General features: G+C 45.6%; 1 protein-coding gene across 2 annotated transcripts in view; it reads right to left on the reverse strand.

Moving 5' to 3' along the window:
- The window catches only part of LOC147257830 (uncharacterized), a 50,558-nt gene that overhangs the window by 15,257 nt on the left and 23,110 nt on the right, over window positions 1–12,191 (reverse strand). For both annotated transcript variants that reach the window (XM_086212014.1, XM_086212013.1), the window contains exons 3-27: window positions 12,084–12,175; window positions 11,573–11,694; window positions 10,738–10,900; window positions 9,634–9,756; window positions 7,894–8,013; window positions 7,683–7,811; window positions 7,547–7,594; window positions 6,746–6,787; window positions 6,536–6,598; window positions 6,372–6,446; window positions 5,751–5,834; window positions 5,499–5,555; window positions 5,101–5,154; window positions 4,941–4,994; window positions 4,782–4,835; window positions 4,650–4,703; window positions 4,526–4,579; window positions 4,402–4,446; window positions 2,939–2,992; window positions 1,715–1,759; window positions 1,583–1,636; window positions 1,458–1,502; window positions 1,336–1,389; window positions 1,182–1,226; window positions 76–129 (exon numbers count right to left, since the gene is read on the reverse strand). In XM_086212014.1, coding sequence (XP_086068140.1) covers window positions 76–129; window positions 1,182–1,226; window positions 1,336–1,389; window positions 1,458–1,502; window positions 1,583–1,636; window positions 1,715–1,759; window positions 2,939–2,992; window positions 4,402–4,446; window positions 4,526–4,579; window positions 4,650–4,703; window positions 4,782–4,835; window positions 4,941–4,994; window positions 5,101–5,154; window positions 5,499–5,555; window positions 5,751–5,834; window positions 6,372–6,446; window positions 6,536–6,598; window positions 6,746–6,787; window positions 7,547–7,594; window positions 7,683–7,811; window positions 7,894–8,013; window positions 9,634–9,756; window positions 10,738–10,900; window positions 11,573–11,694; window positions 12,084–12,175 — 1,784 coding nt within the window. The remainder of the gene's footprint in view (window positions 1–75; window positions 130–1,181; window positions 1,227–1,335; window positions 1,390–1,457; window positions 1,503–1,582; window positions 1,637–1,714; window positions 1,760–2,938; window positions 2,993–4,401; window positions 4,447–4,525; window positions 4,580–4,649; window positions 4,704–4,781; window positions 4,836–4,940; window positions 4,995–5,100; window positions 5,155–5,498; window positions 5,556–5,750; window positions 5,835–6,371; window positions 6,447–6,535; window positions 6,599–6,745; window positions 6,788–7,546; window positions 7,595–7,682; window positions 7,812–7,893; window positions 8,014–9,633; window positions 9,757–10,737; window positions 10,901–11,572; window positions 11,695–12,083; window positions 12,176–12,191) is intronic.

The following is a 12,191-nucleotide window of genomic DNA, read 5'->3' on the forward strand; positions in this document are numbered from 1 at the left end:
TGTGGCGTGAAGGAGAATCTGGATTAGAAATCACAACGTCTTTATATAATAACAAGAAAATGTAGCATTTCCCACCTTAACTCCTCGTTGTCCGGGGTATCCAACAGGCCCCTGGACTCCTGTAGAACCCTACAAAAAGACACATTACAGGAATAGTTCACAACTTTGGAATCAACGCTTGTGGTGATGCAGTAATTGATAAAATGGTCATTAACGGTCATTATTCCTTAGCGTTGCAGCGAGACCAGAAAATGAGGAAAACAACTAGGAGGGCTCCTCCTCAGGGGCCTTCACAATCTGTTTAAGACACTCATGAGATGCTCTCAGTCCTGAAGGCCAGTTTACGAGTTGAAACTTGCAATACCGAGTCAAAACTTCGCAATGTTCTGAAACCTGCCAGGTTACTCCGCTGCTGCAACTACACCGGGAAATGCATTGTTTCCATAGCAACTGCTCTCTGCTCTTCTGCTGCATGAACGAGGACAGTGCGCCACTTGCACTTAGAGCTGATGAAGGGGAAAGAACACGAAGGGTTGGAGATGTTTTTTGGAGGTTTTATGATGTGAATTAGTAACAGGAGATCGCCCATCTATTCCCCGAGCAGTTCCATCGTTTAGAGGAGTTGGCGACACCTCTAATAAGCAGAGCACTGGGGGAGCTGGTAACCCTGGGCTTTGTTGTGGCAGTTGAGCTGCAGCCCATAGACGCTGAGGAAAACATACATTATATAACACTAACATTCTAAAACCAGCCTGTGGCAACTTGACAAGCTGAGTCCCAGCTGAGACGGAGCAGCTTACACCGCTGCAACTGTCCTTGCTAACTGGCTTTCAGGTCCTTGGAGCGAGACGTGACCACCCCCAAAAAAACTCATGTAACAGGTCAGAGAGCTACAGAGGAACCTCAGAGGAGGGATCCTTCCACAGACATGCGGTAGATGCTGTGTGTACAGAGCAGATCAACTCAACTCCCTCCAGAACTCTCGGCAACTGTCCCAATATTCAAATCCATCATAGAAAACCAAGCTTTTCAAAGCTGTTTTGATTGTGTGATGTCTAAGTGTGTTTCATTATCATAGTTATGGAAGCTAAAATGTCTTACTATTCCTCCAGGAAGAAAAACAAACAGAGACAACATGAATGCATCGTTCACAGATGCACAACTGCACACATCAGACTTACTGGTATTCCTTTTTCACCGGGGGTACCTTCCCTGCCAGGGTGACCCTGTTGACAGAAGGACATGATATCACCGGTGTTTAGGCATGTTGGGAGGTGGGACTGGGGGCTCGGGAATGCACTGTGTCAATAAGACATGAAACATGCGTGTGCTTACTGGAGGCCCGTCGTTTCCAGGCAAGCCCTGCATCCCTTTCTTTCCTTGAGGTCCCTACACGATAAAGGTGAGCGGATCAAAGGGGGCTCCTGCAGTGCAAAGCGTAAAATCAACTCTCTTACCTTGTCTCCCGGCAGTCCCACTAACCCCTGAGGACCAGGAAAACCCTGAAGGAGAGACGGAGTGTTAGTTGCAGCTACTATACGCCACTGTTTTATTTTTCTGTGCACCCATTTTCTGCTCGTACATGGATTCCAGGGTTGCCTTGTTGTCCAGGTGCCCCAACATCTCCTGGGAGCCCCTGTGGGAAACAGGAAATGATGTCATTTGAACTTGTGCGTCACCAAGCTTGTCGTTCTACGATATCAGCAATACTCACAATGTTTCCTTTTGAACCTTGAACTCCATCAATTCCTCGAATACCCTGTGAGGAAGAAAGGAAGATACTTAAAACGCACTCAGATCACCTCCTCATCTGGGACACACGTCTGGCTTTTAAAGGCAGATTATGAAGCTGCCAAACGCTGTCAAAACGTACAACTCCCCAGTACAGTACTAATTTCCTGGCAGCTCCACTGTCTCCTCACAAGGACCCTCTATCCCCAAATCATATTTGTATTTTTAGTCCAACTTGAGAAGAAAAAAAAAAAAGTTGAAGCGATTCCCGTGACGCATGTAAAATTACCCTGCCTTGGGATGACAACTAAACAAAGCTAAAAATAATCATTTACCTCTCACTGGCAGTGTGATCTCACCGCATTGGGCATTTAACGCTTCATTAGGCAACAACAAGAAAGAGTTGTACAGCCTTTTAAGAGTAAATTAAGAGTGAAATTCAAGTTATTTCACATCTAAAGCATTACATGCAATTGTTAAAAAAAAAACACAAAACAGCTGCATCATTTGTTTATACCCAAAGCAATTTAATATGTTGATTAAATGACATGGTCTTGACTATTTAATGTTTTAATGCTAATTTCAACATCAAGAGTCAACAAACGAATATGACAAGTGGATCATTTAGTTTCAAAGGCGTGAGTGATTCCATCAATTTGACAGCAGATTGTGTTGAAAATGCTATTCTGAAGCGGCGTATTAACATATCAAGCAGCCGTAACATTCAAAATGAAAGCTTTTTCAAACATTCATCATACATCTGCAATTTTATCCCCGGTGTGTTATCAGATGCTATCAGGCGCTAACATGACGTTTCTACGAAGTTATGCAAACTAGATGGAAAACGCTTCAGGTGCTAGAACATGTGATGTTGGATCTGGCAGAAATATACTTTGTCACTTCTAGATTAAAAATTACATAACATCATGTTAACAAATGGAGAACCAGTGAAAGCTTATGATGAGGCACTATCATGCAGCAGAATCTGACACGGACATCATCACGGATTCATGCTGGCGGCGAGAGGAGGCTTACTCTCTCCACATGAATAAACACTGATGTGAGATGGCAGGATAATTACTCCTATCTCATGTCTTTTTTCATGTCTTTTACTCATGTCAAGGTTAAAGATAAGTGTGTGCGTATGTTTGTGTGTGTGTGTGTGTGTGAGTGTAGTGTACAGAAAAATGGAGAGAGCAACACTCACAGGCTGTCCTAGGGGTCCAGGTCGACCTCTGGGGCCATTCAGACCTCTGGCGCCCTGGAAAAAACACTGCAGTTACATTCAATGACATATAACTGAGTGTGTGTGTGTGTGTGTGAGTGTGTGTGTGTGTGTGTGTGTTGCTGTATTGCTTAAATGCAGCAGACACAACCTTGGTGTTACACAGTCATAACAGATCACTTCTATTATCCTTGATAAGGGTTGCTACACTGACTCGCTGGTCAGCGTCTGTATTATCTCGAGGTTTTTCTCCTCCAGGCAGACGAAATGACAGAAACTACACACAAACTGTGTGAAATAACCAGAATGAACCCTTGATTGTTTCTGAAGCAGTAGAGCAGCACTGGGGGCTGTTTTTATCATTACATGCTGACACAGGTGGAGTAAATCAATGTCTACGTGTTGTTAAAATGATCACTTTCATGCAGGGCATCTGACAATGTCTGTAAGAGCAGCTGGACACGATACGAACACTTTCATAAAGGATATTTGGCTGACAGTGTCTTCAATTTCAGGTAATAATACAGGAGGCTTTTCAGGGATCTGTGTTTTTTGAGCTCTCTTCTAGATACCTGTGCCCTGGACTTTTGTTTACTAGAGGACCTAACGTCTATGAAATCTTTTACTTCCTGATGTAATCAAAGTTTGGAGGAACTAGAGACAGACTAATACCCGTTATGCACTACACACATACGCACAGTACACACAGGTTCTTTAAACCCAGGAAAACTTTCTAATAAAAGAAGACTTATCCTCCTCCCCTGGTGAGTTGCCTGACTGTTCATGAAGTGAGACTTGCAGTCAAATATCAGCGAGTGTGTGTACTAGTGTGTACTCTCTGGCAGCTGTAGTAACAGCCAAACGGAGGCCAGCGTCTGATCCAGTTGTTCATGTTTTACATCTTTGCACCTTCATCTGGGAACTTGACATGACGACCAAAAGTTGCCAGACCAACGGAGGTAGCAAGCTCTTGTTTCCTCCAGGAACCTTCACTGGTTGTTTGTGGATCCAAGATGAAATTACAGCGTTCACACGGATTCAGCGTTCAGGTCGATGCTGATCAGAGCAGATTAACACCCGAGTCTACAGCAGGGTCAGGGAGTGAAGGCAGCTTACACTCGTTCCCGTTGCAGACACAAGCCGGATGTTATCAGGGTTTTTGGCCAGTGGGGAAGCAGCTTTATCAAGCTCATAATCCCAGAATATATCCCACAATCCACCATGATGGCACTAATGACTGTTAAAACATCCAGGTCCTTAAAATAACACAATCCTGGTTTGCAAAGGGGGCTTTCTGTTGTAAAGCTTCAAACTTTAAACTTTTCGAGTCAAACCTTTTAGCACTCTGATTAGTCCTCGCCACACAGGAAAAGTGACGCTCGTGTAAAACTGGTGGCGCGCGCCTTTAAATGAGTCACTATATACACCCACGTGTGAACACTCACAGCATCACCTGGCTGTCCTCTTGGTCCCGGTGGCCCCTCAGATCCCTGTGCAACATAATAAAATAATTAATAGCAATTCACAGTAACAAATAACCCACCAACAACAACAACCATGACTTCTCACCTTCTCTCCTGGCTCTCCTGAAGGACCGACAGGGCCGGGCTTCCCTCTCTCGCCCTGGCAAAACACACAGTTAGTAACTGATCATCTGCTTGACGCCTCTCACTCAATCTATCAGCTGACTCACTTTATGTCCTTTGTTTCCAGGGAGACCAGGCAAGCCGTCAAACCCTCGATCCCCCTGAGAGAAGAGAGAGAGTCTCTTATTTTACGAAGACAGAGGAGCAACTAAGTGACTGTGTTGCTGAGTCTTCCTCACCTTTGCGCCTGACTCTCCTATCGCACCACGTCCCCCGTCAGCACCCGATCGCCCCTGATGAACACGGCCAAGTTAGGGAGATACTTTCAGTTTAAGTAGAAACAGTTAAAAATGGGCTTCATTTTTAGACTGCGATATTTATCAAGACTGCAGTCTCACCCGTTTCCCGGCCCGCCCGTTCTGGCCAGGGATGCCTGGCTGTCCTGGAGGACCCTAGGGAGCAGGAAAGAAAAACACGCGGAAAGGTGCTGAATTTAAACAGTGGCCTGGTTTTCCAGTGAGATGCAGTGTGCGTTGCTATGGCTACCAGCTGACTTACAGGTGGCCCCATGTCTCCACTGCTGCCCTTCAGCCCCGAGGGCCCTGGTGCACCCTGGGGAAAAAGATTTATAGCAACATTAAGTTGTCCAAACACATTTGTATCGGGATGTCTGCTGGTGTGGGTCTGAATGTTCCTGAAAACACACTCAAAAATAGACATAGTGTACCTAAAGGGGGCGGAGGGGGGGGTGCGTTTCAGTTCAGTTTGTTCCCTGTTTGTTAGTCAAAAGTTGCACTTCTGGCCTCTTTTAAACTAATATTTTACTCTCCAGGTAACAAATGTACCTTATAGGGAACTTTCTGCACCTGCACCTTTCTGCACCTGCAGTCACACAACTGTTCTTGTCTCTATTTCTGAGTGTGCTGACACACTAAACATGTGGTGATGTGCCTCACCAGAGGTCCAGGTCTTCCCCTCAGGCCAAGCGGCCCTGGAGGTCCCTTCATCGCGAGCTGGAGGAGAAGATGAAGTGGATAAGCAACATTCATCCTCACAAGGACACACAATGCAGCTTTTAATATAACTCCTCTTATCAGCTTTACTCATATTTCAGCATGAAATGAATAGAATGGAAAAGAATGAATACTAGGGGTACAGGGGAGGAAAAAGTGAGAGCTTTTCTCCTTGTTACACAGGTGCTGGGGTACCTTGGTCTGCTGCAGGATGGCCTGAGCTTGCGCCTCCTGTGCTGAAACAACTGCACCCGTCTTTGGATCCCCACCTGACTGAAACTGCACACACAAACACAATTCAGTCCTCTGTCCTGTCTCCTAAGTCCAACATTAAGGATAAATTCCCACATCTCATAACGCTTTTTGGTCAAACTCAATACTCCACCTAGTGGCCAATGAATGACTCTGCTACTAAAGCTTTGTTGAGCCCAAAATGGGAAATATTAAAAACAAGAGCACACTCTCCAACAAATGGCAGAAACTAGAGGGGAGAATTTGCAGTTGCTTTCAGTGTCATTCAGGAGGCACTTGACAGCCACCAGGTCTGGACCCATGTTGATATCCAGAGATGTTTCGAAGACACCACTGAGACAGAGGATAGCGCTCATGAGCACAGTTGATACATAACTTCAATGTGACGTAATGGCTTTTCATGTAAAGTCAAAAAAGCCTCCAGCACCTTTTCTCAGTTACAACATTCAAACATTCCCATGTGCCCCGAGGCTCCGTTCACAGTTAACAGGCCCAAATAACTGCCTGAGCGACATCGCTGCAGCTCGTAAGGCCTCAGGCTACACAGAGGTGGCGTCACGCTACCGGGATGATCATGATGTTTCCTGGGGGGCCTGGGATCCCGTCAGCTCCATTCAGGCCTGGTTGGCCTGGAGGGCCCTGGGAGGAAACACAAGAGGACAGTCAGGGAGAGACGCCAACATGTGGTGGATTTGTCACTCAGGTAGCAAGCAGAGGAGAGTCCTGACCAGCTCTCCGGGGTCTCCTCGAGGTCCCACTGGTCCTGTGATTCCAGGAGGCCCTGTTTCTCCCTGCTCACACACACACACACACACACACACACACACACACACACACACACACACGAACAGCCTGTTCATATGATGCAAGCTTAAGAAGTTCAGTTCTACCGAGCAGGTGAGGTGTCAAGTCACATGTCACGATGGAAACCTACTAACCGCTGGTCCAGGAAGCCCGTGAGGTCCCACGATCTGTGTTCCCTGCAGGAATATCAGACAAATTAAATCTTTTCTGATGTTTAATTGTGTTCATTTGAATTGCAACCTAAATTAAGTTGCGGACACAAGATATAACTTACACACAAAAGCGGAGTCACTAAATTGGTAGGTGATGTCGAGGATCTCGTAACGTTCAGTATGGTTTTGAATCAAATGGTGCAGTGTTTCAAAATTGGATGTAAACGTTCTTTATCGATTGAAAAGACCAGCAATATCAGTGAATCAAGTGTGTTCATTACCTGAAAAAAAACTGAACACTAAAAAAGATGTGAAACAAATGCTAAAACGTATTAATATTTATTAGTGTTCAATTTCTTGACGTGCTCAAGCAGCGCTACTAACGAAACTGTCTGAAATAATGGATAAATATCGTGACATCACATTTGACTCCCGGCTAAATGAGACGCTTCGGTTTTGTTTTGTTTGTTGTCCTCACAGCTTTTCATCCTAATTACATAAATAAACCATGAATTAATGAAGGCCGTTCATCGATCCTTTAGGCTGAACAATGCGCCTTTAGCCTTCTTTCCTGAAGTCATGACACAAACCTCTGGTGTAAAACAAGTCAGTTCAGTGGCTGAATTGATGGATTAGATCATCCTGGTCAGGTAACCAATGCTGCTGTGTACGCATCTGGAGGAATAAACAATTCAAGTGTGTGTGTGTGTGTGTGTGTGTGTGTGTGTGTGTGTGTGTGTGTGTGTGTGTGTGTGTGTGTGTGCGTGCATGCGTTTTCCTCACCGCTCCCAAATATCCAGGCTCTCCTTTCTGCCCTTTCTCTGGTAAATCCTGATGACAGGAAGTGGAAGATATGAACCAGATTAATGTGGAGGAAGAGGAGAGACGACAGGATTCTGCTGTAATCTCCAGTTTGTACCTTTGAGTTGAGGGTGAATTCTCCTCCCCTCTCTGCTGGTCCGTAACGGTCATCGTATTCCTCCTCATACTCGTACTCGTTCACCTGGTAATAATCGGTGCTGTTGTCATAGTCTTCGTACTCCACAATCTGTCCAGCAAACAGAAGCAAATAATGAGGGAGAGAGAAATAAAGGAGACGGACAGCTGCGGCTCGTCCTGCCGCGTCTCACCTCGTACTCAGTGACATTAGGACCTGCGGTCACCGTGGAGATGGAGATGTCCTCATAGAGGTCGCTGTAGTCAAACTCTTCGAACTCCTCCACCACGTGTTTCTTCGGGACCCTCTCCACCTGACCGAGTCAAACACAACAGCAAGTCAGATACGCTTGAAGCTCCCAGAGACCCAGGCCTGGATCAGGTACTCTTGACCCCTCAGACCAGTTCATGTGATTAGAGTAAACACTGTAGACCAGCTGATGTGTATCGAAGTACTCCAGGGTCAGGTGGGAATGCCACAGTACTGCAAACACAGAGGTGGACTGTTATTTAGAATTCGTACTCTCCATCTTTATGTACGCGGGCTGATTTCTTTGAGTATGTCGATATGAGAACACATTAGCCTGCTTCAATCAAGTCTTGCTACGCAGATTTTTCGAGGCAAGGATATTACGTCACCGTTACACATCCCCGTCTGTACAACAGCACTCAGAGACAGACAGAGGGAACAGATCGTTCCACCTTGGATCCACCTCTGCAGAATGAGTATGAATATGGAAATAAATCTGCTTGTCATGAGTTGACAACAGCTTGAAATGACAATAAAATCTGCCCTGAGCTCACTTGGCGACCAGCGAGTCAACCGTCGGGGACATCATGTGAGGGAACTCATATTTGGACAAATCTGTCACAGGAGTTTAAGCTGTTTTGGGGGCGAGAGCTCTGGGTTTTGGCCTTTTTTTATTCCTGGAAATCATCTGTGCCCTCGTGTGTGTCACAACCCTCGCTTTGGGAACCCCAGAGTCACTCTACAAGCCCGATGCGCCTGATTAATCTGCTACGAGAAAAACATCCCAACAACACGCCGCAGCTACAGGTGGCACCAGTTTAATATTTCTAGACTACACAAGCGTGTTCATGTTCTCTGTTGGCTTCTTTATGACCCTCAGATTCCTGGTGGTGGTAAAATGTGACAACTGAACACAATAAGGCAGGAATCCTGGGGTGTCTGGAGCTGGAGGATGAAATAATAAAACAGCAGCAGATACGGAAGAGGGTTTGAACTCGTTCCCAGGAGTGTGGAGAACTGGCACAGAAGACCGGGGAAACACAAACTGCTGTCGTGTGTTCACTGTGAGGAACGAGAGACACCGAGAAAAAGAGATGAAGACAGAGAGGTCGGTGACCCGCTGGCTTTGAAACAATTTTCAGTTGAGCACCATCTAAATACAAATACTGCATTGGGGTTGCATGGCATGTCTGTATCAGCGACCTTTGACCTTTTTTGCAGCTCCTCCTTGAGTCCCAGTTGATGACTGCAATAGGAAGGAGGAAATTTCCAGAGATGCGGCATGTATATGATGTAGCAGTGACCTTGCCCTTTGACCTTTGACCACTAAAATCCTTCAGTTCATTATTGAGTTCCAGTGGAATTTTGAGACAAATTTGAAGAAATTCCCTGAAGGGGTTCCAGAGAGAATAATGGGGTCTTCGCCCGGAGTACCTCAGCACAGCACGAAGAAATGACTTCCAATGATTGCGTAATTCATCGTCTCTTCTGGTCCAGTCCTTTTAACTGTCTATGAATACCTAAAATATTTGTTCCTGCTACAAAAGAAAACCTGTGGGCTACTTGAGTTTTTAAGTGACAGTCCGGATTTACAACATTCACCACCACTGCTTTCTTCCCTCTTCTCCTCTAGAATTCGACACGTGCTTCAACTCCCCCCCGCCTGCCATTGGCCGTCTCTTACTTCCACATCCTCCGTTAAGATGCTCTCATAAGGCAGCGGCGCGTCACAGTCTGGAATGTAGTCCTGACAGTACGTCTCTGCAGCTCTGGGATCATCGACGATCAGCAGCTGCTGGATGACTCCCTGAGTCACACGCGCACACACACACACACACACACACACACACACACACACACACACACACACACACACACACACACACACACACACACAAAAACACCATGGAAATCTAAGAATCTGCATGAATGAAAATGAAATCACACTTTAAATTACGGACGTTAAAACTATTCGACACTGTACAGGATGTTTTTAATACACAAAGGGTATGTCATCTGCATCTGTCTCCCATTTCTTCGATTGTGTGTTTTCGTTTAGTCAGATCAAAGTCACTTAACGGAGCCTTTCTTTGATTGTTGGTCTAATCGTCTCCAGAAGCTCCACTCTCAAGTGGCGTTAAGTCCACACACAGCTCTATTTTAAAACATTACATACAAGTCCACGCACGGAGAGGAGTCCAGGCAGTCTGGGATTTGTTCAGTTAGACTGATGGACCACATGAGATTACACATCACAAAGCCCCCACATCAAAATCAATAAAATGAACTCATAATGTTGATGAAATACAGTCAGAAATGTCTGTATGATCAGGAGAAGATTCTACTGATTTGTATGATGGGACTCGGTGGGACTTGTTTGTTTATTTAGGCCATAAATATTATCTGAATATTCAAATCTTCAGGTCCTTCAGGTAGTGAGGAGAGAAGTACACTTGCAGTACATCTAATTGACCACAGGAGAGCAACAGTGAGTATTAATCCGTATCCACTTGTCACCATTTGATGGATAAATCAAACAGGCTGCAACAAGCCACAGCTTCCTACACACACTAGGAATTAATTCTGTGTTTTTTTCCCCCCCTCATGTCAAATGACAAAAAAGACACATGAGCTGACTGGTAACATGCTGAGAGGCTTCGAGGTGATGATCCTGGCTTTCTATTAAATATGAGCAGCAATGCAAACACAAGATTCTGTGAGCTCATCTCTGAATTCTAACCCTACCTCAGGTCGTATTGCGAAACATCCTGAAACTTTTCTATTGTACCTCAAACACATCTTCATCCAGCAGGCGTGTTCCAAACACAGTAACTCCCTCAGTGCTGACATGGGGGTCATGACCTCTGAGCAGGTCCAGGGTGTCCAGCTTAGCACAGTCCAAGTAGAGGGTTACAGACTGACCCTCCACGCTGTAGGCCACTCTGTGCCACCTGGCAGGAAGAGAAGTGGAGTCGTTTCCAGGTTGTGTTTGGCGAGAGGCTCTGATGCAGGTATCACATATGGGTCTGGGTACTGAATATCTACTGTACTTTTTTTTGTTTTTGTGAAAGTCACAAGTAGAAATGGCAATAAAAGTGTGATTTAAAGTGAAGCTCAAGAGTCAACACAGGCCAGCCCAGCACTACAGAGCTGCCAGCTCCAGCAGGATCTCCAAAAGAGAGATTTAGTACGGTTTATTGAAACTTCAGCATCCAGAGCAGGTTTGTCTGTCACCTGACACAACAGACTTGTTGAGAGCTGCTGGGTGAAGCGTCTTCGTGATGCGCTGAGCGTTAACAGATGCTCACTTGTGACCTTGCGCTTATTCATCATATCTTTTATATTTCGTCAACAAAAATTATCTACTGGCGCCGCTGTGGGTCGTGAGTTCGAGTATATCCCAACTGTACATTGCAAAGCTGTCTTGGTCATAGCTCCGCCCCCTTCTGACACCCTAAGGTGCCCTGTGTTGACAAGTTTCTCAACAGCGGTACTGAACGAAGCATCATCAAGAAACCAGTGCTGGTCAAAATCCAGTGGGTGTTTATCGGACATTTTTCAACGAGACCCAGCTCTAAACATGTGACAGCTAGAAGTGTGTATCAGGTGCGCGTGTTACCCACTTGCCATCAGCGATGTTGATCTTTCTAAAGGTGGGGTAGAGTTGTGGAGGTGGCTGACCCTCGTGGTCTTCGTACAAGAAGACAGGAGAGCGACCGATCTCCAGACCCAGCTGCTGCGTGCCCTGAGACAGCACCCGATCGGAGGGGACATGGAGGACAGAGACCAGACAGAGGACAGAGAGCACAGAGACAGAAGTGATGAAGGAGGTGTTGTTTTGTGGAAAAACTCGGGAAAACACCAGTCAGGCTCTGTAAATTCACAATAATTTGATATAACCGAGTGCAAACAAAGATTTAGCGAAGTGTCTGTTTTTTTGAAATATAAAAATATATAATATGATTGAACAATGTAATTGACAATTGATTCTGGACCAACTGTGATTGGTGAAGTTTGGAACAGTGGATTTATTTCGCTCAATTACATAATTAAAGTCCCTGGTCCGTAACGGAAATACACTCTAGAATGAAGGGTGAACATCCGGCACGCCGCCACTACTGGTGCAGTACGTACCTGCGAGTCGTAGAGGGAGAGGAGGAAGACCTGTGAGCCCTTCATGGCTCTAACTGTGGTCATCACTGAGAAGTTAACAGGGAAGGGGAAATCTGGGAGGAGGCAGGC

Source organism: Aulostomus chinensis, chromosome 8 (genome assembly GCF_037954235.1).
Source record: "Aulostomus chinensis isolate RoL2024-O1b breed Wild chromosome 8, RoL_Achi_v1.0, whole genome shotgun sequence".
Lineage (NCBI taxonomy): Eukaryota > Metazoa > Chordata > Actinopteri > Syngnathiformes > Aulostomidae > Aulostomus > Aulostomus chinensis.